The 26,798-nt window shown below is 42.4% G+C and overlaps 1 protein-coding gene across 2 annotated transcripts in view; it reads right to left on the bottom strand.

The window, feature by feature from the left end:
- Positions 1–23,263, bottom strand: part of tnxbb (tenascin XBb) — a 43,110-nt gene extending 19,847 nt beyond the window's left edge. For both annotated transcript variants that reach the window (XM_080441338.1, XM_080441339.1), the window contains exons 1-7: positions 23,187–23,263; positions 18,468–18,603; positions 17,769–17,990; positions 17,580–17,637; positions 16,824–17,036; positions 13,149–13,958; positions 9,879–9,994 (exon numbers count right to left, since the gene is read on the bottom strand). In XM_080441338.1, coding sequence (XP_080297464.1) covers positions 9,879–9,994; positions 13,149–13,958; positions 16,824–17,036; positions 17,580–17,637; positions 17,769–17,909 — 1,338 coding nt within the window. In that variant the 5' untranslated portion in view covers positions 17,910–17,990; positions 18,468–18,603; positions 23,187–23,263. The remainder of the gene's footprint in view (positions 1–9,878; positions 9,995–13,148; positions 13,959–16,823; positions 17,037–17,579; positions 17,638–17,768; positions 17,991–18,467; positions 18,604–23,186) is intronic.
- Between the last annotated feature and the right edge of the window lie 3,535 nt (positions 23,264–26,798).

The following is a 26,798-nucleotide window of genomic DNA, read 5'->3' as shown; positions in this document are numbered from 1 at the left end:
AGAGACAGAGGGATAGAAAGAGAGATGAATTGATATGAGCATGTGTTGTTTGATGCCCTGCTGCCAACCCTTTGTTAGGATAGTAAAGCATTCTGTATGTTTAGGAACCTTTGTTTCAGAGGTTGTTGAAAAGACATGGATATAGATGACTGATAACTGTTTCAGAGGTTGTTGAAAAGACATGGATATAGATTTCTGATTACTGTTTCAAAGGTGGATATAGATTACTGATCAATTGAGTACAATGGACCACAATGGAAACAAGCCCCCTGGGGTTTATTGTGTTATCCTTTTAGCATAGCCACAATCAATCAATTACTCCAAAATTATATTTGGTCCCCTCCTTTTCCTCTATACAAAATCCTTTTGCTGAAGATTACAGGTCCGCCAGAGGTCTATACTTGGTCCCCTCCTTTTTTCCCTCTACACCAAATCACTTTGCTGAAAATTGCAGATCTACAGGCCAAATGACAAATGTCTCCCTAATATGATATGCCCAGAATAGTGGTTAAAGATGTATCCATGTATAACGTAATTATCTTTGCTGCCAGTAGAGGGAGTGTGTAGCGAATTATGGACTCCCATTCTGAGAGTGCATGATGCACTCTGAGGAACTCACATAGCCTAATGAAATAAAGTTCAGTCAGATGGTTTGTCGGGCTGGGGTTCAATGGGTTGAATCATAGTGAGGGAACAAACACATTTACAGCTCCCAGGGGAGGGCTTCCAGTAACAGAAAAACACTTCATCATCTTGCAATGAGGCCATGCTTAGACCAGACTTCTTTATATCCACAGTACACATTTCCTTAAGAGCATCTGGACTATTTAGATCCTGGGTAAATGTAATTTAATCAAAAAATATAAATGTACCTTAAAAGTAAGCGTGCGTGCGTCCGTGTTTGTGTGTGTGTGTGTGTGTGTGTGTGTGTGTGTGTGTGTGTGTGTGTGTGTGTGCGCGCGTCCTCTGACTGTTTGTTAGTAATGGTTTCAGTAGTGGGTTGGCAGAGTCTTTCGATTTAGAGAGTTATTTGAGCATTGTAGATCGGCTATATATTCAAGAGATTTGGTGTAGAGGGAAAAAAGGTGTGGATCAACGATAAAGCCCTTGGAGACGCCGGTGGTGGGTTTAAGTAGTTAATTTTCCTAAAATCCGGTAAGTTAATAGAGTAAACAAAAAGGGCTACCTCTGAGTCAGGGCTTAATCGTTCAAGTTATCCAACTGCATTGGCATGCAAAACACAAGTTGAATGTGATTCCTTTAAATGTGGATATCTGTTTTATTCATTTATCGAAACCAAGCTCAGGGACGGTCTCCAAGGGATTGAGTAGTGGGTGATTGGTAGAGTCACAGGTAAGGTATTTTTGTTTAAGATTGGGGTATAATTGTTATTGAGTGGTATCCACAATGTCACGTGAAAGGCCTGTATTGCCACATTCTTGTCTTTTTGTATTTGATTGAAAGTTAAAAAAAAAATTGTAGTTGAAAATCAATGTGTAAAAGTGATTTCTTGAGCAGCCTGTCAAAATAACCACAGATAACCTACAGTGTGTAATGTCTTTGGCACCTGAAATTCCCCAGCGGGATCAATAAAGGTCTATCTTAGGTTGTCTTATCTTATCTTATCTTACTGTATGTTCGGGGACTGGCCAAATATGTTTTCCTTTTACAAAATTAAGTGTTTCAATTTGTAACTAGGATATGTATATATTTTTTAAAGTCTAAATCTTCAAAAAGTTTACTTTTCAAAGACTCAGAGTTTAAGCCTAATACCATTCATTAACAGATCACACACAAATAGGATTAAAGACACCAACTTAACTTTCATTTATCTATTGACTAATTAGATGTCTTCAGTTATAAAGGGGCCATATACTGTAGGTTTGCATCAGTGTTAGCCCTCTGTTTTCATTTCAATATGATTTCATAAGCTAGATGCTGACAAATCCCCCCAAAAGGTTTTAAAGTTGTTATATTTCAATTTGTACTCTGGAAAGACCCAGCAGTTCAAATAGTACAAAATTGAAATTTGACTAAATTACTCTTTTGGGAGCATGACATGTCACCATTTTTCTGCCTTAATGGTTTAACAGCTGAGTTGCCTCGCTGGTTACTGTGAGGGTTGCCTGGTGATGGAGTTTGAAAGGTCATCAGGGGATGTGACAGTGTGTCATGATGCCTTAATCTATTGCCATGTGAATAAGTCTTACACCATTCAAATGGAGACTCAAAAAATAGAAACAAATTGAATGCCCAAGGAGCTAATGTCGTTACCAGGCGACAAAAGAAGAAAAGAAACTTCAGAAGACGGTCAGTTCGTTTGTTGGCAACACAGAACTTAGAATCGCTTTGTTAAAGAGAGCTCATTGTTGGCGTCATCGTCACAGTCTGTGACTATGACACCAACAATGAGCTCTGTTTAATAAAACTATACACAATATTCTGCTAATAGAGTTCTATGTCTCCATCAAACTCAAAAGATTGTTTGACAGAGAAAATGACAACTCTAGCAGCAGAATATTGTGTAATTGAATTAAGCAAAATTCAGGTCCCAGTATTGAATCAGTTGCCAAACCGGTAGTTTGTAATTCATTCATGGCTAGATTTGTGTTACTTTTTTATTGTGGAGGTCTGTGTATTTTGTCTGAATGTCAGGTAAATAAAATATGAGAAACCATTTGCTTCTGTTCTATCTCTGTCTCTCTGTTCTATCTCTTTCCATCCCTCTCTCTGTCTCTGTCTCTGTCTCTGTCCTCTCTCTCTCTCTCTCTCTCTCTCTCTCTCTCTCTCTCTCTCTCTCTCTCTCGCTCCATCTCTCTCTCTCTGACACAGCTGTGGGGTTGCTGGTGATGTCACTCCACTGGCAACGGGTGTGTTTTTGACAGTGTTTACACGCTGCCCCTGGCAACAAGCATCGCACATCTGCATCTTTCTCCTACTCCCTCCATCTCTCGCCTGTCCTATGTTCACAATCCATCTTAGTTCATCCATCCGTCCATTCGCCTTCCCTCGCTTCCCTCTGTTCCTTGTCAGTTTCCCTTCACTTGTTGTTGTTTTACTGTTGTGGGTTGTATGGAATGCTTCTCAGTAGCCAAATCTCTCTCTCTCTCTCTCTCTCTCTCTCTCTCTCTCTCTCTCTCTCTCTCTCTCTCTCTCTCTCTCTCTCCCCTTGTCTCTCTCTCTCTCTCTCTCTCTCTCTCTCTCTCTCTCTCTCTCTCTCTCTCTCTCTCCTCCTGTCTCTCTCTCTACTGAATGTCTGTGTCTGTTCACACTCCATCCACATTAAAGACCCACAGTGAGATCCGGGGGTAATTAGTGTTACATTGGCTTACATAATGTTTTGGGTGAAATTACAGCGGATATCCTCATCATGTAGAGATGGTGTATTCCCCATTTTAATTGCAGACGATTAAGCAGGCTAAAGTGCTTTCCTTTTATCTCAGTGACAGTAAGATTTCCATGGATTCAAAAAGGGACCATGTAAGAGTAGTTCCTTTGTTCTGAATCCCACGCTCTCTTCAACTTGCTCCTAATGAATACCAATCCAGTTTGTCATTTTCCACCACTTGAACCACTTAAGCCCATTTGAAACATATTAAAAAATGGCGGATCTACAAGCTCACATTGCGATTAATCTTTACTAATCTTTACCTGCATCTGAGCCATGGGACTGTGACCACGACTAGAGAACAGATCCAATAGAACCATGACATTGCCGTCCATCCAGGCAATGGGACTGCAACTACAGATCCTGTGGTGAAAATGCTAATAAAGACCATTATGCTAAAGGTCAATGCCCATGTGCAAGTTCATATCGACTGGTCAACCCACAGAGGAGAAAAATGGATGAGGACAAACAGACAGACTGAGTTTTGTTCATTTGTAGCATAGTAGGATTATATATCCCCTATAAGTGGACAGAGTGTGGATGCACATTGACTTTGCACCCACAACCTGCAAGCTGACCAGTGTGTCATAAACAGCTCCAATTGTACCTTGCTCAATGGCACACATCAAAGGTGGTTGTTCTTTAATATATATGCAGTATATATACAGTAAATATCCCAAACCTGCTACAATAAAACTCATTCAACCCCAGAAAAGACTAGAAAGGACAACATTTCACTAACTTTCATTATTAATAATTAAGTGTAGATGATTTAGTACAGAGCAAAAACCTCATGAAATCTGTTCAAATTTTGTTCAAAGCAACAGAATCAGCATATACATATAGTCAAATGGTCATGGCACCAGTCTCTGTTGGCATGGGATTGTCACCACAACGTATCCTTCTTGTGTCTCCCCTTACAGCAGGGTTGGGCAACCATGCCTTTTTGATCGACCAGTTGATCAGATTGGGCTATTGGGGTGATCAGTTGAGTTGATCAAAAACAGCCATTCATGCTATCCGACAAAAACAGCCACTGTCACTGTCTGACAAAAAACAGACCCAAACCATTAATATTCTCTGCCAAAAACAACCATTCACACGTTCCACCGTCCAATCACACTCAGGCTTGCTAGTTTGTATCTGTAGACCGCAAATGAATCATATCAGAGGAACTTCAATCGTGCGACACAGCCTACAGCTCTGGGACTACAGCATTCTGACCTCAAAAGAATCACCAGGCCAAGTGGGAGTGCAAGAATAGAGTGGAAGATCAGTTCAACAGTAATGACATGAGGATTATGTGGCAGGGGATACAGACAATTACAGATTACAGAGGGAGAACTAGCTGAGTAGAGAGCCCCTCTACCTCGCTCCCTAAATTCCTTTTTTGCTTGGTTCGACAGAGGATGCTACAGAGGATGGTGTATATAGCCCAGCACATCGTCGGAGGTGGGCTTACCTCCCTTCAAGGACATACAGCAAGCAGTACGTAGCCAAGGCTAAACGTTTCAAAGACACCAACCCTGCACCCCAGCCACAATCTGCTGCCATCGTCAGGCTGGTGATACCGCAGTATCAAATGTTGAGCAAGCATACTATAAGGGACAGTTTTCACAGCTCGGCCACCAGGCTGCAGAACAGGTGCTAGAGCTCTGCCACACATGACTCTACATTTTCACACATATTCCTACTTATATGTGGCCTACCAACTGCACTTTTGACCACAATCCTGGTCTGTTATTCAATGCTTCCAATAGATGGCTATGTCAGTCTTAAGGTCTTTACACATCGGGGGCGACGTGACGCGAATAAACGACGCGAAAATGCGAAATATTTGGCCGGCGAATTTTGACGCATCTGCCTTTACACATCTATAGCGCGAAGCGTATATGCATATAAAATTCATAAAGTCAATAAAGTTATCTGTGGCGCGAGTTTTTTCGCAGAGAAACAATAGAGTCTACAACCTCAAGTGATGATGAGCTGGTCATACTTTTACTGAATAATAAAAAGAAAAATAATAGAAGTGTTTGGGTACACCCAATATTGCCCTTGAGAACAGAAATGGGTGAGTTCCACACTACTATCCAGGAGCTCAAATTGTACCACAGCCGTTTCAGGCAATACTTTAGAATGTCCATCGGACAATTTGAAGGACAGCTGCTCCAACAGCTGGCTCCACGTTTGCAGAAGGAAAGTACTAATTTCCGAGAGCCGATTGATCCGGACCAGCAGCTAGCCACATGTCTGAGATAAGATATATTTGAGGAATGAGACCAAGTCCTGTTTTCTTGAAAGCTCCAGGCCTCCAGTTAAGGCAGCTACACACTGTACGACGTTTAAAGTGGTCGGGGGGTCATCAGATCGTTAAGCAATTCACAAAGTCTCTTTCTTGAAATCATATATCGTCATATATTCGTTGTGGTTTTCACACTATAAGATTGATCGCCGACAAGGGATCACACACTGCAAGATATTTCACCAGGATGCGATCCAGACCCGATACATACATTTGTTTTTATTCCAATTCATTTCAAGGCTCCTGTGATATGTGCGTGAGACCGAGACAGGACGCTATTGATTGACATTCTCTATTTCTCTGTATTTCTCTCTAAAGTGTAGCTGCTTATTTGGCCTTTATTTGGCGTTTCCTAATGTTGTTTAAACCAGTGGTTCTCAAACATTTTCATGTCAAGGAATTCCCAAATTAATATGTATTTGTCTGCAGACCCCCCCCCCTTCTGAAAATATGTTGTGCCATAGACCCCCATACAAGATTTTTCTTTGAAAATAGCCGATCTACAAACTCACAACACGTCGCAGCGCGACACGTTGTCAACTTGTAGAGTTTCTATTGTCTATTTTCGGTGAATGTTCCCCACAGAATAAGGATGCTCGGGGTTCAACCCCTGTAGTAACTCTGAGGACCCCCTAGGACCCCCTGTTGAAGACATGCCTTCCATTTTCATTGGTCAGAGGTGTAACAGTCGCCAGCGAATGTCCGCAAAATTCGACTGTGGTGCAAAAAAATAATAGCCGAATTTTCGCTCTGCGAAACTTCGTCATTGATGTGAAAGCTTGCATTGACTTTATAAGGCTTTAAAAAAAAAAGGAATTATTCGCATGAAAAAATCACCCCCAGTATGTAAGGACCTTTACAGGCATTCACTTTTACACCGGCCTGTCACTCATCATATGTACATCTGACTTTATACACATTCCCATACATTTATGTATATATTTGATATCTGCTGTTATTTGATATGTTGCACAAGAGACTGAAAAGAATTACATATTGGAAGGAATCCTCGTTAAAAATAACTGATCTACTGTACAAGCTTGTAGATGCTATTTTTGCAGAATGTTCACCTATTTTCACTAAATGTTCACATATTACATGCCCAGAATAGTGACGCTAGGGTTCATGTGGTTAAAGGATTAGTCATTTGTTTGAAAGTGGGAGTTGGTTGGTTGGTTTGACCGAGGCGAGGTTTGTTTGACTTTTTCACAGTCTCTGGAACAGCAGTAAAACACCTTCGCTGTCAAATGTGCCGTAACAGCTTTAAAGGTGAAACCTGCGAGCCAAGCCTAGATGTACGGCGGCTACAGTTCGTTACACATCGAAAACAGAAATAGTTTCTCTTGGCGATGGCGCAGCATGTCTTGCAGGTTTACCAGACCTCTGAGCACTGTCATTTTGTTCTCCAACGACCAGAGTCATGCTCTATGAAACTAACTTCTCGCCCCCTTCTCTATGGAAAACAGTGATGAAGCGAGCCCCGGCTGAGAGAAATGTTCACATCACTGCTGTTGCCAAGGTACCCTCATAACTGCCATTTTTCTTTTAACCTAAATGGAAAGATTCAGAATCAGAGATTGAAAGAGGTATGGACGTGAAGCAGGGTGATCTGTTCTCACTCAGATGTGCCTGTTTAAACAAAGGTAAAACATTTATCCCAGAAGACCTCGCCAGGATGGAACACAACTGCCTGCCCAATAAATTTACTTTATCATTTGTTTGACTGCAGTGTGTGCTGAAAAAAGCAGACTCTGGACAATTAATTGAAAGATTACCAACAACCTACGGCAGTGTTGCAAGCCAAGAACTCTTCATCAGGCTTAGCTGTGTGACAAATTGTCATTTCTGCACTACATCCCATGCTGATGTCCAACCAAGACTTTCATGTTCTTGTTTTATGTCAATGTACAATAGATACCATGCATGCCTCCTCATAACGTCCTTTAAAGGCCTGACAACAGATCATTTTATATGCTGGAAATTCAAATCATGTGAATTGTGGAAAAACTGTGTTATAATGACCTTCTCATAAATAAATAAGTTCTAATCTTCTAAATCTTGGAAATCAGTGTTTGAACAGCTAAATCTTCCCCAACATTCAGAAAACCTATTTTGAATGAGTCAGGAGGAATGGAAGAAGTTACCATGTACATAAGCCAATATTACACGTACTGTAACTACCTCATCCTCAATCTTCTTCATCTAATCACTTTCACCTCAGACTTCACGCACAGCTAAAATCCCTATATTGTACCATAAATAGCTAAAATAGCAAATCTATAAGCTCAAAACATGCCGCAATGTGACAAATTGTGAGCTTGTACATCTGCTACTGTAGTTTTGAAAATGTACATTTCTTTGAAAATGTTTAACTGACATGTCCAAAATAAGGAAGGTAGTAATTGGTTAACATACTTTGATTTGAATTACATATACTGTGCAGTACGCGTGTCAACAGCAATGTGCATTATATGTGTGCATCTGACCGAATAAGGAGAGCGGGCTGTTAATTCATATGTAAGGATTAGATTGTTCATGTTTACATTTCAACTGTACATGCCAGATGTAAAAAATAAAAAATAAAAGATGGAGTCTGCTATGACGCGATTTATAGGTCACGCTGATGTTGTTCTTACTTTGGCATCTGGATGAAAAGCACTTGAGAGCTGGATCAGACTAGACCAGTGCTGTAGCAATTTAGTTATATTTATCTATCTATCAGTTCTTCTCTTAACGATGCTGGGCTCAATGCATTCAGCAGTTATATGAACATTCTTTCACAGACTGTTTTACTAAAGGGCTTATGAATTATGACAGGTCCTTCAGTGGACACACACACACACACACACACACACACACACACACACACACACACACACACACACACACACACACACACACACACACACACACACACACACACACACACACACACACACACACACACACACACACACACACACACACACACACACACACGCATGAACAGGCACATGCACATAAAAACTGAATTTATGCAGAGGCATGTGTATGCTCGCACGCACGCACATGTACAGTACCTGCATACACATACAGTGCAAGCACACACAAACACACATGCATATACACAATGTTTGTTTTTGTTCTTTGTCTTGTTAAGCATTTAGCACTTCTAATGTCATTTTTAGTTTTCTTTCCGGAGTGTTCCAGTGGTTCACCAAGTAAGAGCACATATCACATAAATAAGGCTACAGTCCTTCTCGCAACTGACCCCTGATTCAAATCCCACCGAGAAACTTTACTGCATGTCATCCCCCCTCTCTCTCCCCTCTCTGTCCCCCGCCTTTCCTTTCTCTGTCTGTACCTATCTGAAGCAAAGCATAAAATGGCAAAAATGAATCTTGAAAAATAAAACGATTTTCCATGCTGTGAAACAAATTTACAATTTACGGCATGGAGAGTGCATTCATGTGTGTCAATTATGACAGCATCTTGAGTGGATTTGTAGAAAGTTCAAAGCTGTTTGGTTTAGGGTCCAAAGAAGACGGAAAGAACTCTTGAGTTGGTGAATGGTAAACTAATTAGTTTGACTGAAATAATATTGATAATGTCAGGCATATTCATATGCACGTATCGTATGCACACATGCATGCATATGCATGCACTAATTCACATCAAAGCACAAATACACACATCAGCACACACAAACTATTGCACACTCACGTGTGCACTGCACGCACCCAGATATATGCACAACCCATAGAATGATGTCAGGGACGGAAGAGTCAGTCAGAATATATTACCATAAAAGACTCACAATTTTATCCTAAACAACATGGCCAAAAGGAGTCCATATCTTTTTCCACAAAGAAGTCTGTGATTAATGGGACTGTACCATTTGGAACTCTTGCGGTTACAGCGTATATAAAGGCACATTGTCTTAGGTTCTGCTGTCGATACAGACGTATACTCAGAGCAACACTTAAATGATAGCATTCTTAAACATCTATATCTACAGTCTATCTATCTACCTATACTGTGCGTGCTTGTGCGTGCATGACTGCATGTGTGTGTGTGTGTGTGTGTGTGTGTGTGTGTGTGTGTGTGTGTGTGTGTGTGTGTGTGTGTGTGTGTGTGTGTGTGTGTGTGTGTGTGTGTGTGTGTGTGTGTGTGTGTGTGTGTGTGTGTGTGTGTGTGTGTGTACTGTACCTTGCTAGTGATAATAAGGTGGTAGGTGTCGTACTGGACAGGGGGCGGGGTCCAGAACAGAGTGACAGATGTCTCTGTGAGGTCCCTGGTCTCAAGAGTGGACACTCCGGCCATCTCTGGACAGACAGACAGACAGACAGACAGACAGACAGACAGACAGACAGACAGACAGACAGACAGACAGACAGACAGACAGACAGACAGACAGACAGACAGACAGACAGACAGACAGACAGACAGACAGATTAGACAGGCAGGAACAGATGTTATTCATCATTAAAACATCTGGACACCGGCATTCAGCAGTCTTCAAATATATTCATTCCCTAATGTAATGGTAACAGTGCTGAACTGGCGGGTTATTGTTGTGTCAATTTGTGCCATGAAAACCTCCTGTCATCTTCATATGACTGATGGTTTCATATTCAAATCCTTTAAACCCAGAAATGTCTCTCACTCACCCTATAAGCCAATCTGTACAGGAAGTGTACTACTACTCATTATCACTTACACTTGTCTTTGTCTCATTCCTTCTTTCTTTCTTCCTTCCTTCCTTCGTTCCTTCGTTCCTTCCTTCCTTCCTTCCTTCCTTCCTTCCTTCCCTCCCTCCTCCCTTTCTCTGTCTCTTTCTTTCAGAGAACGTCATCTTCTCTCTGTCTCTCGAGCTATGCTAGAACTTGGTGAGCTAATAGAGCAGCAGGAAATAATTAGCAGTGGACTGCTGAATCATTATCATCTAAACTGTGACAGACAGCCTATTAAGAGATTATACCTACAGCATAATAGCCTGTGGTAAAGGAAGTTAACATGCGTGCTGCTTTCTCTAACTCACTAATCAGACCCAAAAGTAGGTCCTGGATGATGAATAATGGGTTATCCTACCGAAAAATGCACACATGCTTGTCGCACACAACACATACCACACTGTACAATTTTACTTCTATGCGTGTATTAAGCATGCCAAGGCAAACATTAGAGCCTGTCTGGCAAAGCTGGATAGATGATTCATAACCACTTGTAACAAGGGCACATTTGATAATATTTCACAAATTTGTTTTACTGCTGGAATTTTCAGCACAACACATTACATCATGGACTCATAAAGCATTGCAGTACCCTTTTCTGATGACAGGATAGAAGGACAGGTTGAATTGCCCCTTTGCTTTACACATACATGTAGTATAATGGTCTCATAAACTATTACAACACCCTAACGTAGATGCTCTAGGCTGTAGGTTTTTATTGCAGCAATCACAGACAGACGTATCGAGAGGTATGGAGATTATTATGTGCATTATGCACATAATGGTTTTATAAACCATTACTTCAGTCTAATGTCAGTATTCAATAGGCCACAAGTTTTACCATTCTGAACATGGAGAGGTAAATTAGACAGTAAATGACAAGCTTTTGCTGAAGCGCATACTGATCTCATTAATCCTTATTTTATTGCAAAGGTCATATTCTTTTTTATTTCTTTAAGCAGTATAATTAGTCCAAACCCCTTCATGATTGTATAAACAAATGCACCAATGCAGTCTGCAAACTCACAGATATGCAAGTACGCATGCGCTCACTCACACCGCCTGTTGGTTTCATTCGTCAATATAGTAATTGTCTCCGCCAGGCCGAAAGGCATGGCGAGAGAGTATGTTTTGCACCCGTCCGTCCGTGTGTGTGTGTGTGTGTGTGTGTGTGTGTGTGTGTGTGTGTCCGTCCGTCTGTGACCAGCTAATCTCCGGCACCGTTGGCTTGATCGCAGCGAAACTGTGCACACACACTACCTGGATGCCAATTCAGAACCTTTGCCCCAAAGTTTTCACATGGGCCTGTTATAGCGCCACCAGGAGGCCGTTCTTTGCAAAACACATTTTTGGACAGTACTCCTACAGATTTTGGCCAAACGTCACGCAAATCGGTACACAGTATCTCTGTAGTCATTTAACGAAACGGGTCTTTCAGATTTTTCATATTCCATCCTGATTGGCTAAGATTGGCTTCCAAAGTTTGCAGGAGTGCTCCGTTTTGAACAAAATGCCTCAAATCATGAACACAGCATGCAATTTCTGTGAAATTTTGCACGTACATTCCCACTAGGCTGAGGAAGAAATGCCACTTTAAATGTTTCAAATCGGCCTTATGGTGGCGCTATAACAGGCAGATTCGTGTTTTTACCCATAATTGCACCAATCTGTGTATAACTTTGTATGTGCACTCCCTAGAGACAAAGGAAAAACCTTTGCCCTGCATTTTCCACATCTGCCTTTTATAGCGCCACCTGGAGGCCGACTTATGTAAAACCCATTTTTGGATATTAATCCTTAAGATTGTATCCAAATTTCACACAAATCGGTACACGTGATCTCTATAGTCATGTGATCAAGACGGTTCTGTTTGATTTTTCATATTCCATCCTGATTGGCTAAAATTGACATCTAAAGTTTGCAGGATTGGCCCGTTTTGAACAAAATGCCGCAAATCATGAATGCAGCGTTCGATTGCGGTGAAACTTTACACGCACATTCGCACTACGTTGAGGAACTAATGCCACCCTTTCAACATTGCACTATTATAGCGCCACCAGGAGGCCAATTGTTAGACAACATCTTTTAAATATTTCTCCTACAAATGTTGTCCAAACATCACGCAAATTGGTACATATTTTCTCTTTAGGCAAGTGATCAAGACGGATCCGTCCGATCCGTCCGATTTTACACATTCCAGCCTGATTTTCGAATTCCAAACATTGCTGGCCCACACTAACATACCTGACCTGGCGGAGACTTGTGCTCCGAGGAGCACTTATTCTAGTTCCCCTATAAGTCCCCCACATCATGTCCATGTTTAAGGCTGTGTTATGCAGAGCTGGCCTGCCTCCACATAATGTCATAGTGAGGCCTTCATAATGAAAAACTTCCACTGTTGGAATCATTGCAGGTTGAACCAGTTCCAAACAGAGCTTCCAACTAAGCTAACGTTGCCTAGAAACCACAACAACAGTGAAAATACGAGGCAAACGGGACAATTTAGGCTCAATATTAAGTTTTATGGCTAGAGTAGGGGTTGCTAACCCTCTAAATTGCAGGCCACTAATTATGCTGACATTATGCATCTATGAAGTCATAGACGAGTAACCATTGCTATTGCTATTGTCATTTTAAGAACAATAAAGCCCTTGAATTTGAACAGGACCTTCAGGGCTGTGGGATCTTTCTTCATTGGCTCAAATTCAAAATCCCCAAAAGAGGGGGAAATTCCGCTTAGACTCACCCATATCACAGTTAGGTCCGGTCATCCCTGCCTCACACTCGCTGCAGTCAGGTCCGGTGAAACCAGGGCGACACACACACTTGCCCTTGACGCAGCGGCCCTTGTTGCTGCAGTTGTTGGGACAAGCTTTGGCCGAGCAGTCCGCACTGGTGAAACCCACATCGCACACACATTTCCCATTGACACACCTTCCGCGATTGTTACAGTTGCCTGGGCAGCTTTGCTCTGAGCAGTCCGGGCCAGTGAATCCAGGATTGCACACGCACTGTCCGTTAACACAGCGGCCTTTGTTGTTACAGTTACCGGGACAGGAGTCCTCCGAGCAGTCGGCACCGGTGTAACCGGAGTCACACACGCATTTCCCATTTACACACCGTCCCCGGTTTTTGCAGTTCCCGGGGCAGGCTCTTTCAGTGCAGTCAGGTCCCGTGAAGCCAGACTTGCAAACACATTGTCCGTTTACACACCGGCCACGGTTGTTACAGTTCCCAGGACAGGCCTTGTCGGAGCACGTTGGACCAGTGAAACCGGAGTCACAGACACATTTCCCATTCACGCACCTGCCTCGGTCGTTGCAGTTGTCGGGGCAAGCACTTTGCGAACAGTCAGGACCAGTGAATTCGGGGTCGCACACACACTGCCCGTTCACGCACCTGCCCTTGTCGTTGCAGTTCCCAGGGCAGTTGGACTGGCTGCAGTCCGGCCCACTGAATCCTGGGAAGCAGACGCACTTCCCGTCAACACAGCGACCCTGATCACTGCACTCGTTGGGACACTCATCTATCCCCGGCTTAATGGAACAACCAGCACCTGGAGGAGGATAGAGAGATGGAAGCAGGGCGGGAAAGAAATAGAGAGAGAGAAAAAGGGGCAAAGGAGGCGATGAGAGGGAGAGAAAGAGATAGGAATAGATTTTAAGGCATGTTATTTCAATCATATCAGTTGAAACAGGACATGTAGTTGTTATCTCTGCCAGGCTGAAGGGGCCTCCAGAGTGCTTTCACTTCTGCTTTTGGGGGCGGCACTCATGTGAAAAGATTTACCGCATGTCGTAGAAACCCAGCCACAGCTTCCTAACTGCTGCAACTCGCGATTTAGATTTGTTGTTTAGTTTTTTTAGCATTTGGATATTGCCAACATTGCACATACAGTATTGCATGCCTGTCCACCCTGGAAGGCATTCCCCTCTTTTGTGATCCTTCCCAAAGTTTATTTATTTTTCTTTCCTCTCAATGTTTTTTTCCCCCGCCCGATTGAAGGTCTAAGGACAGTTTTCCACTGTGTTCAATGTGGAAAACACCTATAGAAATACATTTGAGTTAGAGTTAATTTATGAAAAAACAAAAGAACAAAGAGTGGGAAGTTTTAGATGTGGATTTGAAGAACAGATGTAGTTGTTCGACTCAAGAACCACATGAACCTCTACAAGGACTCTGAGCTTTCCTACTGTTTATAAAATGAACTTCTAAGGGACTGATCTGTCTCCTTTAAAACAAAATAAATGTTTAAAAAACTCAAATCTGATCCATTGTCCTCAATTTTCTGAAACAAATAAAAAAAACAATAAAAACAGTTGAAAATAAATAAATAAATGAGTAAAATAGAAATGGGTGGTCTGTTTGAATATACTGTACAGCTCCAACCAGACCCCTCCTTATGTAGATGGATATTCTGTGTGTGTGTGTGTGTGTGTGTGTGTGTGTGTGTGTGTGTGTGTGTGTGTGTGTGTGTGTGTGTGTGTGTGTGTGTGTGTGTGTGTGTGTGTGTGTGTGCAAGGATGAGAAGATTTGTGAAGCTGCAGTTGATTAAGGGGAGATGTAGATTGAGATCACACTGGGCAGAGCACTGGAACACGAACACACACACACACACGCACACGCACACGCACACACACACGCGCGCACGCACGCACACACACACACACACACACACACACACACACACACACACACACACACACACACACACACACACACACACACACACACAGACACACACACACACACACACACACACACACACACACACACACACACACACACACACACACACACACAGAGGGTTCTGGATTTTCATCTATACTTGGCTCTAGTTGTAAATTACTGTAGGAAAAGCACTTAGTCATGCGCACACAAACACGCACCTGCCAACACACACATGGACGCACACACACACGCGCACACACACACACACACACACACGGACGGACACACACGGACGGACGCACACGGATGGGCGAACGGACGGACGCACGTCGCACGCACACACTCACACACACACACACACACACACACACACACACACACACACACACACACACACACACACACACACACACACACACACACACACACACACAGATGGATGGACGCACGCACGCACTGGATGATGTCATTTCATGTGAGTATTGCTGAGGTGCTCCAGTTAATAATGCGATCATTACTGATGTCAGCTGTTCTCTGACAGGCAGCTGACTACTGTAAATGTGTCATACAGGATTACTGAGATGACAGTTATAGTTTTATGATATGAAAATACTCTGTAGGAGGAATCACTTTTCTGAGAAAGTGTGTGTGGGTTTTTGAGCAAAAAAAGAGGGTGTGTTTATGTGTGTGTGCGTGCGTGCGTGCGTGCGTGCATGCATGTGTGAATGTGTGAATGTGCACGTGTAACATCATAAAAAGGAGTGGTATGTAGGATGACTCAATAGAACGGGTGTGTGTGCACACGTGTGTTTCCATGAGTGGGAGTGTGCTCGTGTGCATGTGGAAGAGATGAAGGAACAGAGGGAGACAGAGATAGTGTGTGTGTGTGTGTGTGTGTGTGTGTGTGTGTGTGTGTGTGTGTGTGTGTGTGTGTGTGTGTGTGTGTGTGTGTGTGTGTGTGTGTGTGTGTGTGTGTGTGTGTGTGTGTGTGTGTGTGTGTGTGTGTGTGTGTGTGTGGGATGAGAGAGCAGGCGGTGGAGGGAGGTGCACAGTAAGAGCGTGAGTGTTAATTTAACTGTGAGAGGCCTGTAGGGGTTCATTTCTACACTCTCAGATATAAATTGACACTCAGGATACTGAGGCGTGGATGAGCTTGTTTGTAAGCAGTGGAATTGTTGGGTGATTCAATGGGCTGGGCAGTGAGGAGAACAGTGAGCTAATATCGCCTCGAGAGATTTACTGAAGTCCAATTCTAAACGTACTCTAACACAGTGGTTCTCAACCTTTTCAGGCCGAGACCCCCCAAAATAATCATATTTGAGCTGGGGACCCCCCACCCTGATAAGCACTTGAGTGAGTTGAGTCATTAGTTTGACTCGGTTCTACAGATACAGTTGTGAAAAAAAGTAAATCGGCTATTTTCACAATTTTAGCATCGTTCTTATATTATTTGACAATTTGGCCAATGTTTCACCAGTTTTTATAGTATAGTTTGACCTTAAATGTCCTTAAATTGTCACTTTACTGTCATCTGGGGACCCCCAAAAATCATGTGGGGACCCCCTGGGAGTCCCGAACCAAAGGTTGCACTGGTTCTCACACGTTTTAATGTCAAGGACCCCCATAACTCTGAGAGCGTACAAATGGAACCAAATGGACATGTAAGCGTCCATCCGGTTCCATTTGTACACTCTAATTATTATTATTATTATTACTATAATTATAATTTGTTATTTTTCTTATTGGGTACCTTTGCTCTCCTTGGAGGAGCAGCAGCCTCCATCAGTTCCTCCACACTTCTCCCTGAGGTCAGACACCTCTCTCTCCAACCTTTCCAGTCTCTCCCTCAGGGCAGCGAAGTCTGCCTCGCAGCCACATGACCCGGAGCCCGAACCGGACTGGATCAGTTGGATTCGGTGGGTCAGCACTAGAGGAGAACCTGGAACCAGTTCCAGTTCTTTACCTGGGAGACACAGAGTAGAGCAGAAGATTCATCTAAATGTAACAGGGGAATTACAGAATAATTGATGTCTTGACGTGACTGTACAAGTTTTAGAATATTTAGATATTTAATTGAGCTTTGATATAGAAATCACAGGGGGTATGATGCACCCAAACAATAGATGAAAAAAAAAATATTGTCACTGTCAGTAGAAACGTCCAAATGTCCATGTTACTTTTCAGGAAATTGAAAATAAATTTGGGTGGGTCCAATGTAGTTATTATTTAATCAGAAGCTCTTGTTAATACTTTTCATTTGTTAAATATTTATAAAACCCACAGACAGACTTAACCACTTTCAAACTGGAATCCCTATTTTGGGCATGTCATAATAGGACCTTTCAAAAGTAGCAAAACATAAATAAAAAAATCCCTAATTCTGCGCAACATTGTCATACAATGAAGTATACTGTAGGGCATTCATTTATGAAATATGGAGATACAAGGTTTCTGACCGACAGCAACAATAGAGTCATTTTCATGACATCTTTTTTCCACCAATTACCTCCTTGTTCTGAGTTGGATGAATCCCCCTGACTGGCACAAACCTCTGAGATCACCACCTGACAGAAATACAAGGAAGATTAAACCTTAGACATTCATCTTAGGTCATTATTTTGACAATTATTGGGTGAGAGAACTGAAGACTAGCTCAACGACTGGTTGTCCTAATGACTGACAATCGATCAATCACCTTAATTGAGTTCTGGTTGGTGTCCCGGGGTGAGCGTTGACCCCTGACCCCCAGCTCCTGGGAGGTGGGTGGGGTCAGAAGGAGAGCAGGGCCAGCTAGGAGCAGGCTGACGAAGAGGGTGGATGGGATGAGGGGGGGCATCTTTGGGACCAGGTGGAGGGCTCGTTAAGAGGTTGTTGAGAAGATTGTCCCTCAGGTGGTCAAGGAGAAGAGGGACGTATCCTGGAGTGACCAAGCAAGTTAACCATAACTATAACTGTGAACATTATAGTTTACAAAATTGTTCGAACTCAAGTGGATGGCAGAGTCCACACCACAACTATACCGACGACAATGATGAACGATATAGTTAAAGTTATCGTTACAGTTATAACGCTCGGTGTGAACGGTTCTTAACTCAGGAGAGTTGAACTAGTTGAAGGCATTATGTTTCCAAAGGGATTCAAAGTTATATTAAAACGCTGTGTAGAGAGGTAGGTAGACCAGTGGTTTGGTATGCATTAGGGCCAAAGACCCCAACAACTCAGAGAGTAAACAAGTGGAACATTTGTTCACTCTCAGAGTTACTGACTGACAAAATTCCATTTGGTTCCTACTATCAATCATTTAGCTGGGGACACTATTGAACCCCCTGGGGGTCCCCGGACCCCAGTTTTAGAGCCTCTAGTATAGATTTTTATAGACAGCTGCACTACTTACCAGGGCGGTTGTCTCTCTCTGGTGTTGCCTCTTTTTCTTTCAGTTAAAGTCTCAATAGATGATCCTTGAGTGAGAGTGCTGTCGCTCCTACCTCTTCTGTGTTCACCCTCCTCTGTGCACCCCAGGGAGACTTCCCCTGGCAACAAGACAAATAGAAAACACACATTTGGTTCCATCGTTAAAAGTTACTTCATTAAACTACTTTGGTCATGAGTCAAAATCACCCCATTAGTTGTTTAATTGCCTGTCAGCATGGCAGGGTACGGCACAGCTAGTAATCCATGGAAAGAAGTATCTTTAACATCGAACTCATTATAAATCTTAGGCCTGCCGCGGTAGTATTGCCACCACTCAGTGGTTGAGAGTTGGGGTTTAGATGAACTCAGTTTGACTTTTTGGGCACCAAGATTGGCTCTTTTAGGCGATTTGGTTTCTATGCAACTTGGAGACTTTGCATACAGTACATGGTAGGGTATGAACTAAGTTATCTGGAATCCATTACAGATCTCAGTAATTGATGCATGAATTATGTCTTTCTTTAAAACATTCATTAGTACACATTTCAGTTTTGTAATACCAAGCAGAAATGTGAATCATAAAGTAAGGAGCAGTTCAGTTTAGGAGCAGTCCCCATATTTTTTTAATTTAGGAAAGACACTGGCTCCCGAGAAGGGATTCAGAAGCCCAGCGGTTGTAATATTTTATAACATTCCTGGGCATTCCAAGTAAGGCCATGAAAATCACGATTTCCAATATCACCTTTCAGCAGTAATCTCCTTAAACACTTAAAGCTGATGTGTTCTGAAAATGTATCACCTAATGATCAACCGATCTCGGTTTCTCCAGAACTTTATAGTTCAAGCCAGGTCAGAAATAAAAGATCTGTGTGGACATTTAGATCCAATTCATCCGCAGTAGCACGTCCAAATGCAGAAACCAGGAGCTGAGAATTCCCAGCGCTGGGCCTGGTCCACAATAAGAGCATAACGTCATTCGCTCTACAGGAGGAGAGCGGGAGCTATAGCCAGCGATAGAGCACCATCCAGAGAGGTCCCCAGGAGGAGTATTATTACAAGAAGTTCTTTAACGATTGTAAGAAGAAAAAAATATTACCTTGTCCTTTCGACCTGTCGTTTTATAGCTAAAAAAATAGGAACAAAGGAGGAAACTGAAGGGTAGACGTGTTTCCACTTTGTCGTACAAATACCGTTTAAGATTTTGAACTCCTGAAATGTTTGTGTAGATGAAGGTAGCACTTTTGTCCAAACAGTGCATTTGTCAAGAGCTCGTGCCTCTGCGCTACAACAAACCAAATTAGGAGATAGGAGGGATGTTTAACCACTTTGACAAATGTATAAACAATAAGGCAAACAAAAATTCAAGAGCCAGATAAATAACAGACAACCTTTTGTAAAAGACTTGAATAAAATATCTCACAAATGCTTTTAAAAAAACATCAGTCCCCAAATGTATAAAGCAGTGGTTCTCAACCATTTTCTGGATCTGGGCCATCTTGTAAAATCATAACATCCACTTAACACGGCAGCCGTGTTAAATGCTCAGATGGGTGAGCCACGAGCATTTTCAGAGCATGTTTATTTTAATGATCAATCAATCGATTGTGTTCCGGCTCGGATCAATGGAAATAACATAGTATTATTTAGTTCCTACTTATGAGCATCACTATGAAAACAAAAATTTCAAGGTTTTAAAGAAAGAAATACCATGACGTTCATTTTTTATATTAATGTTATATTGTCAATAAAGTCCCTGGCCCACAGCTTGGGAATAAAGAAGTTGGTGTATTGAAGCCAAGAGAGGAAGACTGGTTGTTCATCGTTCAGTGGTGCGCATAAAGAGAAGAAAAGGGTAATAAATCAGAGAGGGGAAGTAGTGATGTCATTGCAGGGAAGAGGCAGATTCACCGGATCCTCACTATACGGTGGGATGGACGGTTTGACCTCCATCCCTGGAGGATATACATCTACAAGCTGCTGCAAAAACAAACAGTAGTAAAGATGTTGTCATCGTGAGATGGATCATGAGATGGATGTGGACTACTGTGAAATGGACCGGATTTCATCCCAGGAGCATATCCTGTACTGAGTGCGTGGGTGGGTTTGCATGCGTGTACAGTATATGTATATATGTGTGTGTGTGTGTGTGTGTGTGTGTGTGTGTGTGTGTGTGTGTGTGTGAGAGAGAGAGAGAGAGAGTGTAGTCTTGTCTCTGTTAAATCACTGCTTTCCTACTCTTTCTTAGATTTATCACTCTTTCTATCGGGGGCCCTGTCTCATTCTTTCTCTTTGCCTCCCTCCTTCTCTCCCTCTCTCCCTCTCTCTCTCTCTCTTTTTCTTCCCTATCGCCATCTTTTTCTCTCTTCTCTGGCTCTCTCTTGTTTTGGACTCTGACATTGTCTTTCTTTGTCCAAGTACCTGCGGCTTCATTTAAAGATCTGTCTAGACCGCGGCCATTAGACCAGCTCTGCTGACATCATTCAGCCCATTGTAAATACCTGAGACTGACACCTGTTTGCTTGCTGCGATGATTTCTTTCAGAAGCCAGAGGAGGGCAATAGAAACTCCCATAAAGATTTAATGCTCTTAACTCTGGACTCAACCTGTTACTATATAGCTTATCTAGAACCAATATCGTTTTACCCTATGTATGTGTATTTAATACTGTGTATATACGCAGATTAAGCACGCACATATGTGTGTGTGTGTGTGTGTGTGTGTGTGTGTGTACATATATATATAAAAAATAAAATAAAATATATATACATATATATAAAAACATACATATATATATATATATATATATATATATAAAAACATACATATATATATATGTGTGTGTGTATATATATACATATATATACATGGTGATTATACATTACAGTAGGTGATATATACGTATATAATTTTTTTAAGTGCTTTTCATAATATTTTATTCCTCTGTGTTCCATTGAGAACTTTTCTCCCCCATATGCCCCAGAGGACCACAATTGAATTAAGTCGTTTAATTGCTTTATTGTGTTTTTTCTTAGATTGTTTCCAACATGATTCATGGGTTTAATCAATCTAAATAAACTAAACTTAACTGAATTATCTTTTCTTTGTGTGTGTTTTATTTGTTTAGTTTTTCTGTCATTTTTGAGACAATGGAGAGTTGAAAGGGACAGCACAGGGGAGACATGGAAGAGAAGGCTCTCTACCAGAGAGTCTCTCTCAAGGTCAATTTAGGGCCTTTCTGCTATTACTTGACAACACAGTGTTAGGAGACATGAAGAAGTACACAGAGAGGGGGGAATGACATGTGACCGAGTTTCCGAGCAGGACATTAAAACTGTATACTAGTCAACAATACAAACGGTTGAGCAACTCGATTTTTGCAACAACGCTAGTGAAATATGGAGTGTTAACCACTTAACCCTGATTCATACTTTGTCATAAAACGGTGTCGCAAACTCACAAAGTGTCGCGTTGCGACACATTGTGAGCTGGTAGATCTGGTATTTTCGCCATGCGACTCGGTATCTTTGTCATTGTAGATATTTTTGCATCTGTCTGTTCTCACTCTGTCCATTTTTCAGTAGCCAAAGTAAACTGTCCACTAAACCCTTTCCAAACATTACTTGGCACCCATCTACTAAACTTGGCTGTAGAAGTTGTAGTGTTAAGACTGCAAGCAAACAATGGCAAGCCTTCTGTTGTCTGGAGGGAGTTTAATTTACTATGGATAATGCCAAAGCAATTTTTTTTCTTCATGTTTGCATGGTGTATTATCAGCGATCAATACTCTTTAGTTGAAATACAGAGATTAAATGCCATCGTGCACACTATGACCATTGATCAATGAACTGATGGTGATGGCATGCCATCGTACAGTATATGAAGTCTAGACAGCCAGACACATAAAAATATCCCAGACTGTGACAGACACATTTATAGGCCAAGATCATATGGATTTATTACAGTATACATTGCATACATTATTGCCATTCACAGAAGACATGGCATTGACAGGCCTTGCAACTGCATCCCGTTCTACGCTGCAGTGAGGATTTTGTTCTGGACACTCCACTGCAGGCAGAGTAAACCAAACTGTGATGTCATAGCAGAAGCATAGAGTTTACATTTTAGGCATTGCTGCTACTTGTAGAGCAACTCAACGACATGTTCAGCTGCAGGAAAAGCTTAACCCCTGGTCAAATCTATGGATCTAGACAGGAGCTTTGCACATAACACACTGCATTTCCCATTATGTTTAATCTCTATGTACATGCTGCATCACAATACATGCCACACAATCCGCGGAAATCCTGGGGATGCAGAATACATCCCATGCTGTTGCCTTGCTGTCATTCAAATATGGTCAGTGAGTCACTCAATAATTAAAATAATAATAATAATAATTTTTGTATAAATTATGAACCATTTTATTTTCAAGTTGTGTTCTTTTAAATTAGGGAGCTCATAGCTATTTGCTGTCCTATGCCGTGGGACATATAAGATGTTTCTTTGCTCCTGTCTGAATCAAGTCAAAAAATGTATTTCATTAATTTCTTCTCGTACATCCGACCGACAAGTGAATAAAAGACTCTTAATTTTCAAGGATGAATAAAATGACCCCAGTATTTCCTGAATAAGATAAATTGATGCACAGAATCGGTGCACTTGATGACAAGTGCTTATAGAATGATAAAAGAGGTCTTACCTGATGGTGGTGCTTCTATCTTTTTTTCCTTCAGTCTCTCTGTCTATCCGCCTGTTGCTCTTGAGCTCTCTCTCTCTTTATCTCTCTCTCTCTCTCTCTTTCACTGGTCTGAAAAACTTTCATTGACTGACCAACAGAATCAGAGAGGGAGGGGGAATGGACAGACAGACAGAGAGAGAGAGAGAGAGATAGAGAGAGGGAGGGAGAGAGAGAGAGAGAGAGAGAGAGAGAAGGAGAGAAAGAAAGAAACAGAGAGGGGAGGGGAGCAGTAACATTTTCTCATACTTCAAGAATTTTTCCTCCTTTCACCCCCCCTCCCTGCTCTCTCTCTCTCTCTCTCTCTCTCTCTCTCTCTCTCTCTCTCTCCCTCCCTCTCCTCTCTCCCTTCTCTCTGATGTAACTACGTGCTTTACTGGTCCCATTTGGGCGGTGTATTGCGATGGAAAACATCTGATTTCTAGATGTTTTGAAGAGAGCAGGGGTCTAAGCTTTAATGTATTTTGAACCTGTCCTGTCTCTGGTCGCTGGAGGACATGAGAGACAGCCTCTCTTGTCCTCCAAGGATGGTGAAGTTGGTTGGTCTAACACTACGGGTGGCTGTAGCTGAATGGGTAGAGAGGCCGTTTGAGATTGGAAGCCGGTTCGACCTCTGGTTATACGTGTCAAAGTGTCCCTGAGCGAGACACTTAACAGCTCTCCATGTGCGCTCATCAAAGCCATCTGAGCAGCCGTCAGTTGGCTGAAGCTGTAAAAGTAATGTCCCCTACCCCAGGGACCAAAAAATAATGCCCTACTCCCCCTGGTCCCAAACAAGATCTAAGAGCTAAGAAACTACTGGTTAGATTGCAGGTCGTGCACCTCTATGTTTACCCAAGGACGAACCCTACTGATTTTGGTGACCCCATAGCCTTTCCATGTGCCATGAAACTTGCTGAGCGCATTCATGCTCCCCGAATGATGAACCCTAATCATTCGAGTTACCCCAAGACCCCGAGACACTTGTGCCACCCAAATCAACTTTGCACACAAGATTTCTCATTTATGTTTTATTTTATTTTATTACACAGCTTATAGAGGCTGCTAAAAGTGTTTTTGTCTTTGTTTATTGAGACAAACAGTAGTTACCGGTAGGTTAAGTGCATGGGAGTTATGCCTAATTTATACTTGGTTGCAAAAAAGCTGATCTACAAGCTCGAAATGCGTCACAGCGAGAAGACGAGAAGATCTGGTCATTCTTAGACCACTTTCATGGCGCAACACCTCGTTAAAATCAGAACATTTCAGAAATCATCTAATAGGAAAAGGCCTTGCTCCTTGACTGTTGTCATATTATAAAGTACACTTTAACGTCCTGGGTGGCAGAGGGGTAAAGTTCCACCACAGTGGAGATTGGGATTTGATGCCTCCACGGCATCTGGCCGGGTGCTCCAACGCATTGGTTCTTAAAGTGGGGTCTGGGGACCCCCAGGGGTACTTGAGGGGGTTCCAGGAGGTCCCCAGCTAAATGATGGATAGGAACCAAATGGGTCAGTAACTCAGAGAGTGTACAAATGGAACCAAATGGACCTGTTAGGGTCCATTTGGTTCCATTTGTACACTCTCAGAGTTAAATTAACATTGATTTTACAATATGAATTGGGGTCCCAGAGATAGAAATGCCATTAAATGGGGGGTCCGTAGCCTAATGCATGTCAAACTGGGGGTCCTTGAAATCAAAATGGTTGAGAAAACGGGGTCACGGTGGCGCAGTCGGTAGCGCTGTCGCCTCACAGCAAGAAAGTCCTGGGTTCGATTCCCGCCGGGGACGCTGTGGGCGCTGGGGGGCGTGTCTTCTCCTCCGCGTCATCAGTGCCGATACCCTAGGTGAGGTTGGCGAAAGGGCCTAGTATACTCTGTGTGGAGTTTGCATGTTCTCCCCGTGTCTCCTAGGGTAGTTAATACCCTCACAAAAACATGTAGTAATCCTGGTCGCTATACCACCTCCCCCATGACAGCCGGGGCGCCTGATGGAGGGGAAGGGAACTGGTTGGAATAACGTGTGCCTTCCACGCGCTACGTCCGGGGAAACTCTCCCCTGTCAGGTGAAGGTCAGTTGGCTCTCATGCATTGAAGAAGGCATGAGCTCGGCCCTGGGCTCCCTAGGCTGGTGGGGGGAGTGTAGCGCCCAGGATCACTTAGAAAATTGGCTGCGGGTGAAAAAAAGGGGTCACAAATGAACACAAATGGCCATGTTCACAGTTGGGAAGCCGGATGGGATGGGGGGGGGGGTGAAACTCCTCACTGTCAGGGGAAAAAAAGTGTCTCAGAGGAGACATGTGGTTGTCTAAACCCTCTCCAAGAACAGACAGTAGGGGTACGCACACTACGCAGTGACAGGGACAATAAACATGGGGGGAATTGGCATAACAACTATTTTTGGGCTTGGACTTCATGTAGCCAGTCTATGACATCAATCTCCATATTTGGAGTATTAAGTTTCAGCCCAATCCAACTTCCATTGACTTGGATTATACATTTTTGGTTATAAAAAGTTAAATATTTCAACAAGTATAAAACATATGTGAAAAACATTTGGGTTTTACTTCCTCAGCCTACTGGCATTGTGGGCACACAATAACTGGCAGAGATCATTCCAGTGGTTTGTGAGATTAACCCCCGACCCTAAAAACAACAAATTATTTTTATTTTCTCAGTTGTAATTTGTTTTAGTTTATATCTCATGTTCTCTGCTTTACATTTTCTTGTCAGCCTGTATAGTAGAGTTGATTGGACTTGTCTTTCATTCACCGTGCTCACATGCTGATGATGATGTACATCTGTTTTCAGGTTTATTTCACAGCCGTCTGCCTTGTCTCTTCCTCTCTTCGCTGGTTGATACTGGAGCAGAGATGTTCTGTGTTATTCACAGGTGTAGCGTGCGCTCGATTAAGGACCATCTCAATAGTACCTCAGGTCACGTGCCGTAGACAGGACAAGGTTTTCTGTGGGGCGGGGGGAGAAACAGACAAATAGAGGCATGAATGCATGGATGGATAGATGACTGGCTGACTGGTCGTTGAGAGGGTCACTTTTTACAGGACTTTGCTGATCCTACTGAACCAAAGTGAAGTCTGCATGCTCTGTCTGCTGATCACAGGCAGAGGTTAAAGGACAAGTATAGGAGGTTAGAGTGAGGGACAGACTGAGAACTAAGGTTAGAGGCTTTTTTCAGGTCATCTAAAGTCACTGTTCTTCAACCAGAGGTCCATGGAACAGTAGTGGTCCATGGCCTAATTATTTGTGATCCATGGTAAAAAATTTAAAACAAATGTTTGCAAAAAATATAGTATACCTTTGTTGAATGTATCAAGAATATGTTTCAATAATATTTTATAATCAAATGTATTTATTTATAGGCATATTGTGGGGAAAAAGCTTGTAATGAAATAATGACCCAAAAAAGTATGAGCCCCAAAAAGTACAAATAAAATAGAATATACTGTTGTGGTGAGCTTCGGTGGGGTGGTTCTTAAGGATTGTTTGAAATATGCGGTCCAGAGCTCAAAAAAGGGTTGTGAACCACTGATCTAAGTGCTCATGTTAGAATGAGACCATAGGACCTTGGTTCATGTA

This window comes from Gymnoscopelus braueri, assembly GCF_963280865.1.
Source record: "Gymnoscopelus braueri genome assembly, chromosome: 11".
NCBI lineage: Eukaryota > Metazoa > Chordata > Actinopteri > Myctophiformes > Myctophidae > Gymnoscopelus > Gymnoscopelus braueri.
Note: the sequence above shows the minus strand (reverse complement) of the source record. Positions and strands in the feature narration are given on the sequence as shown.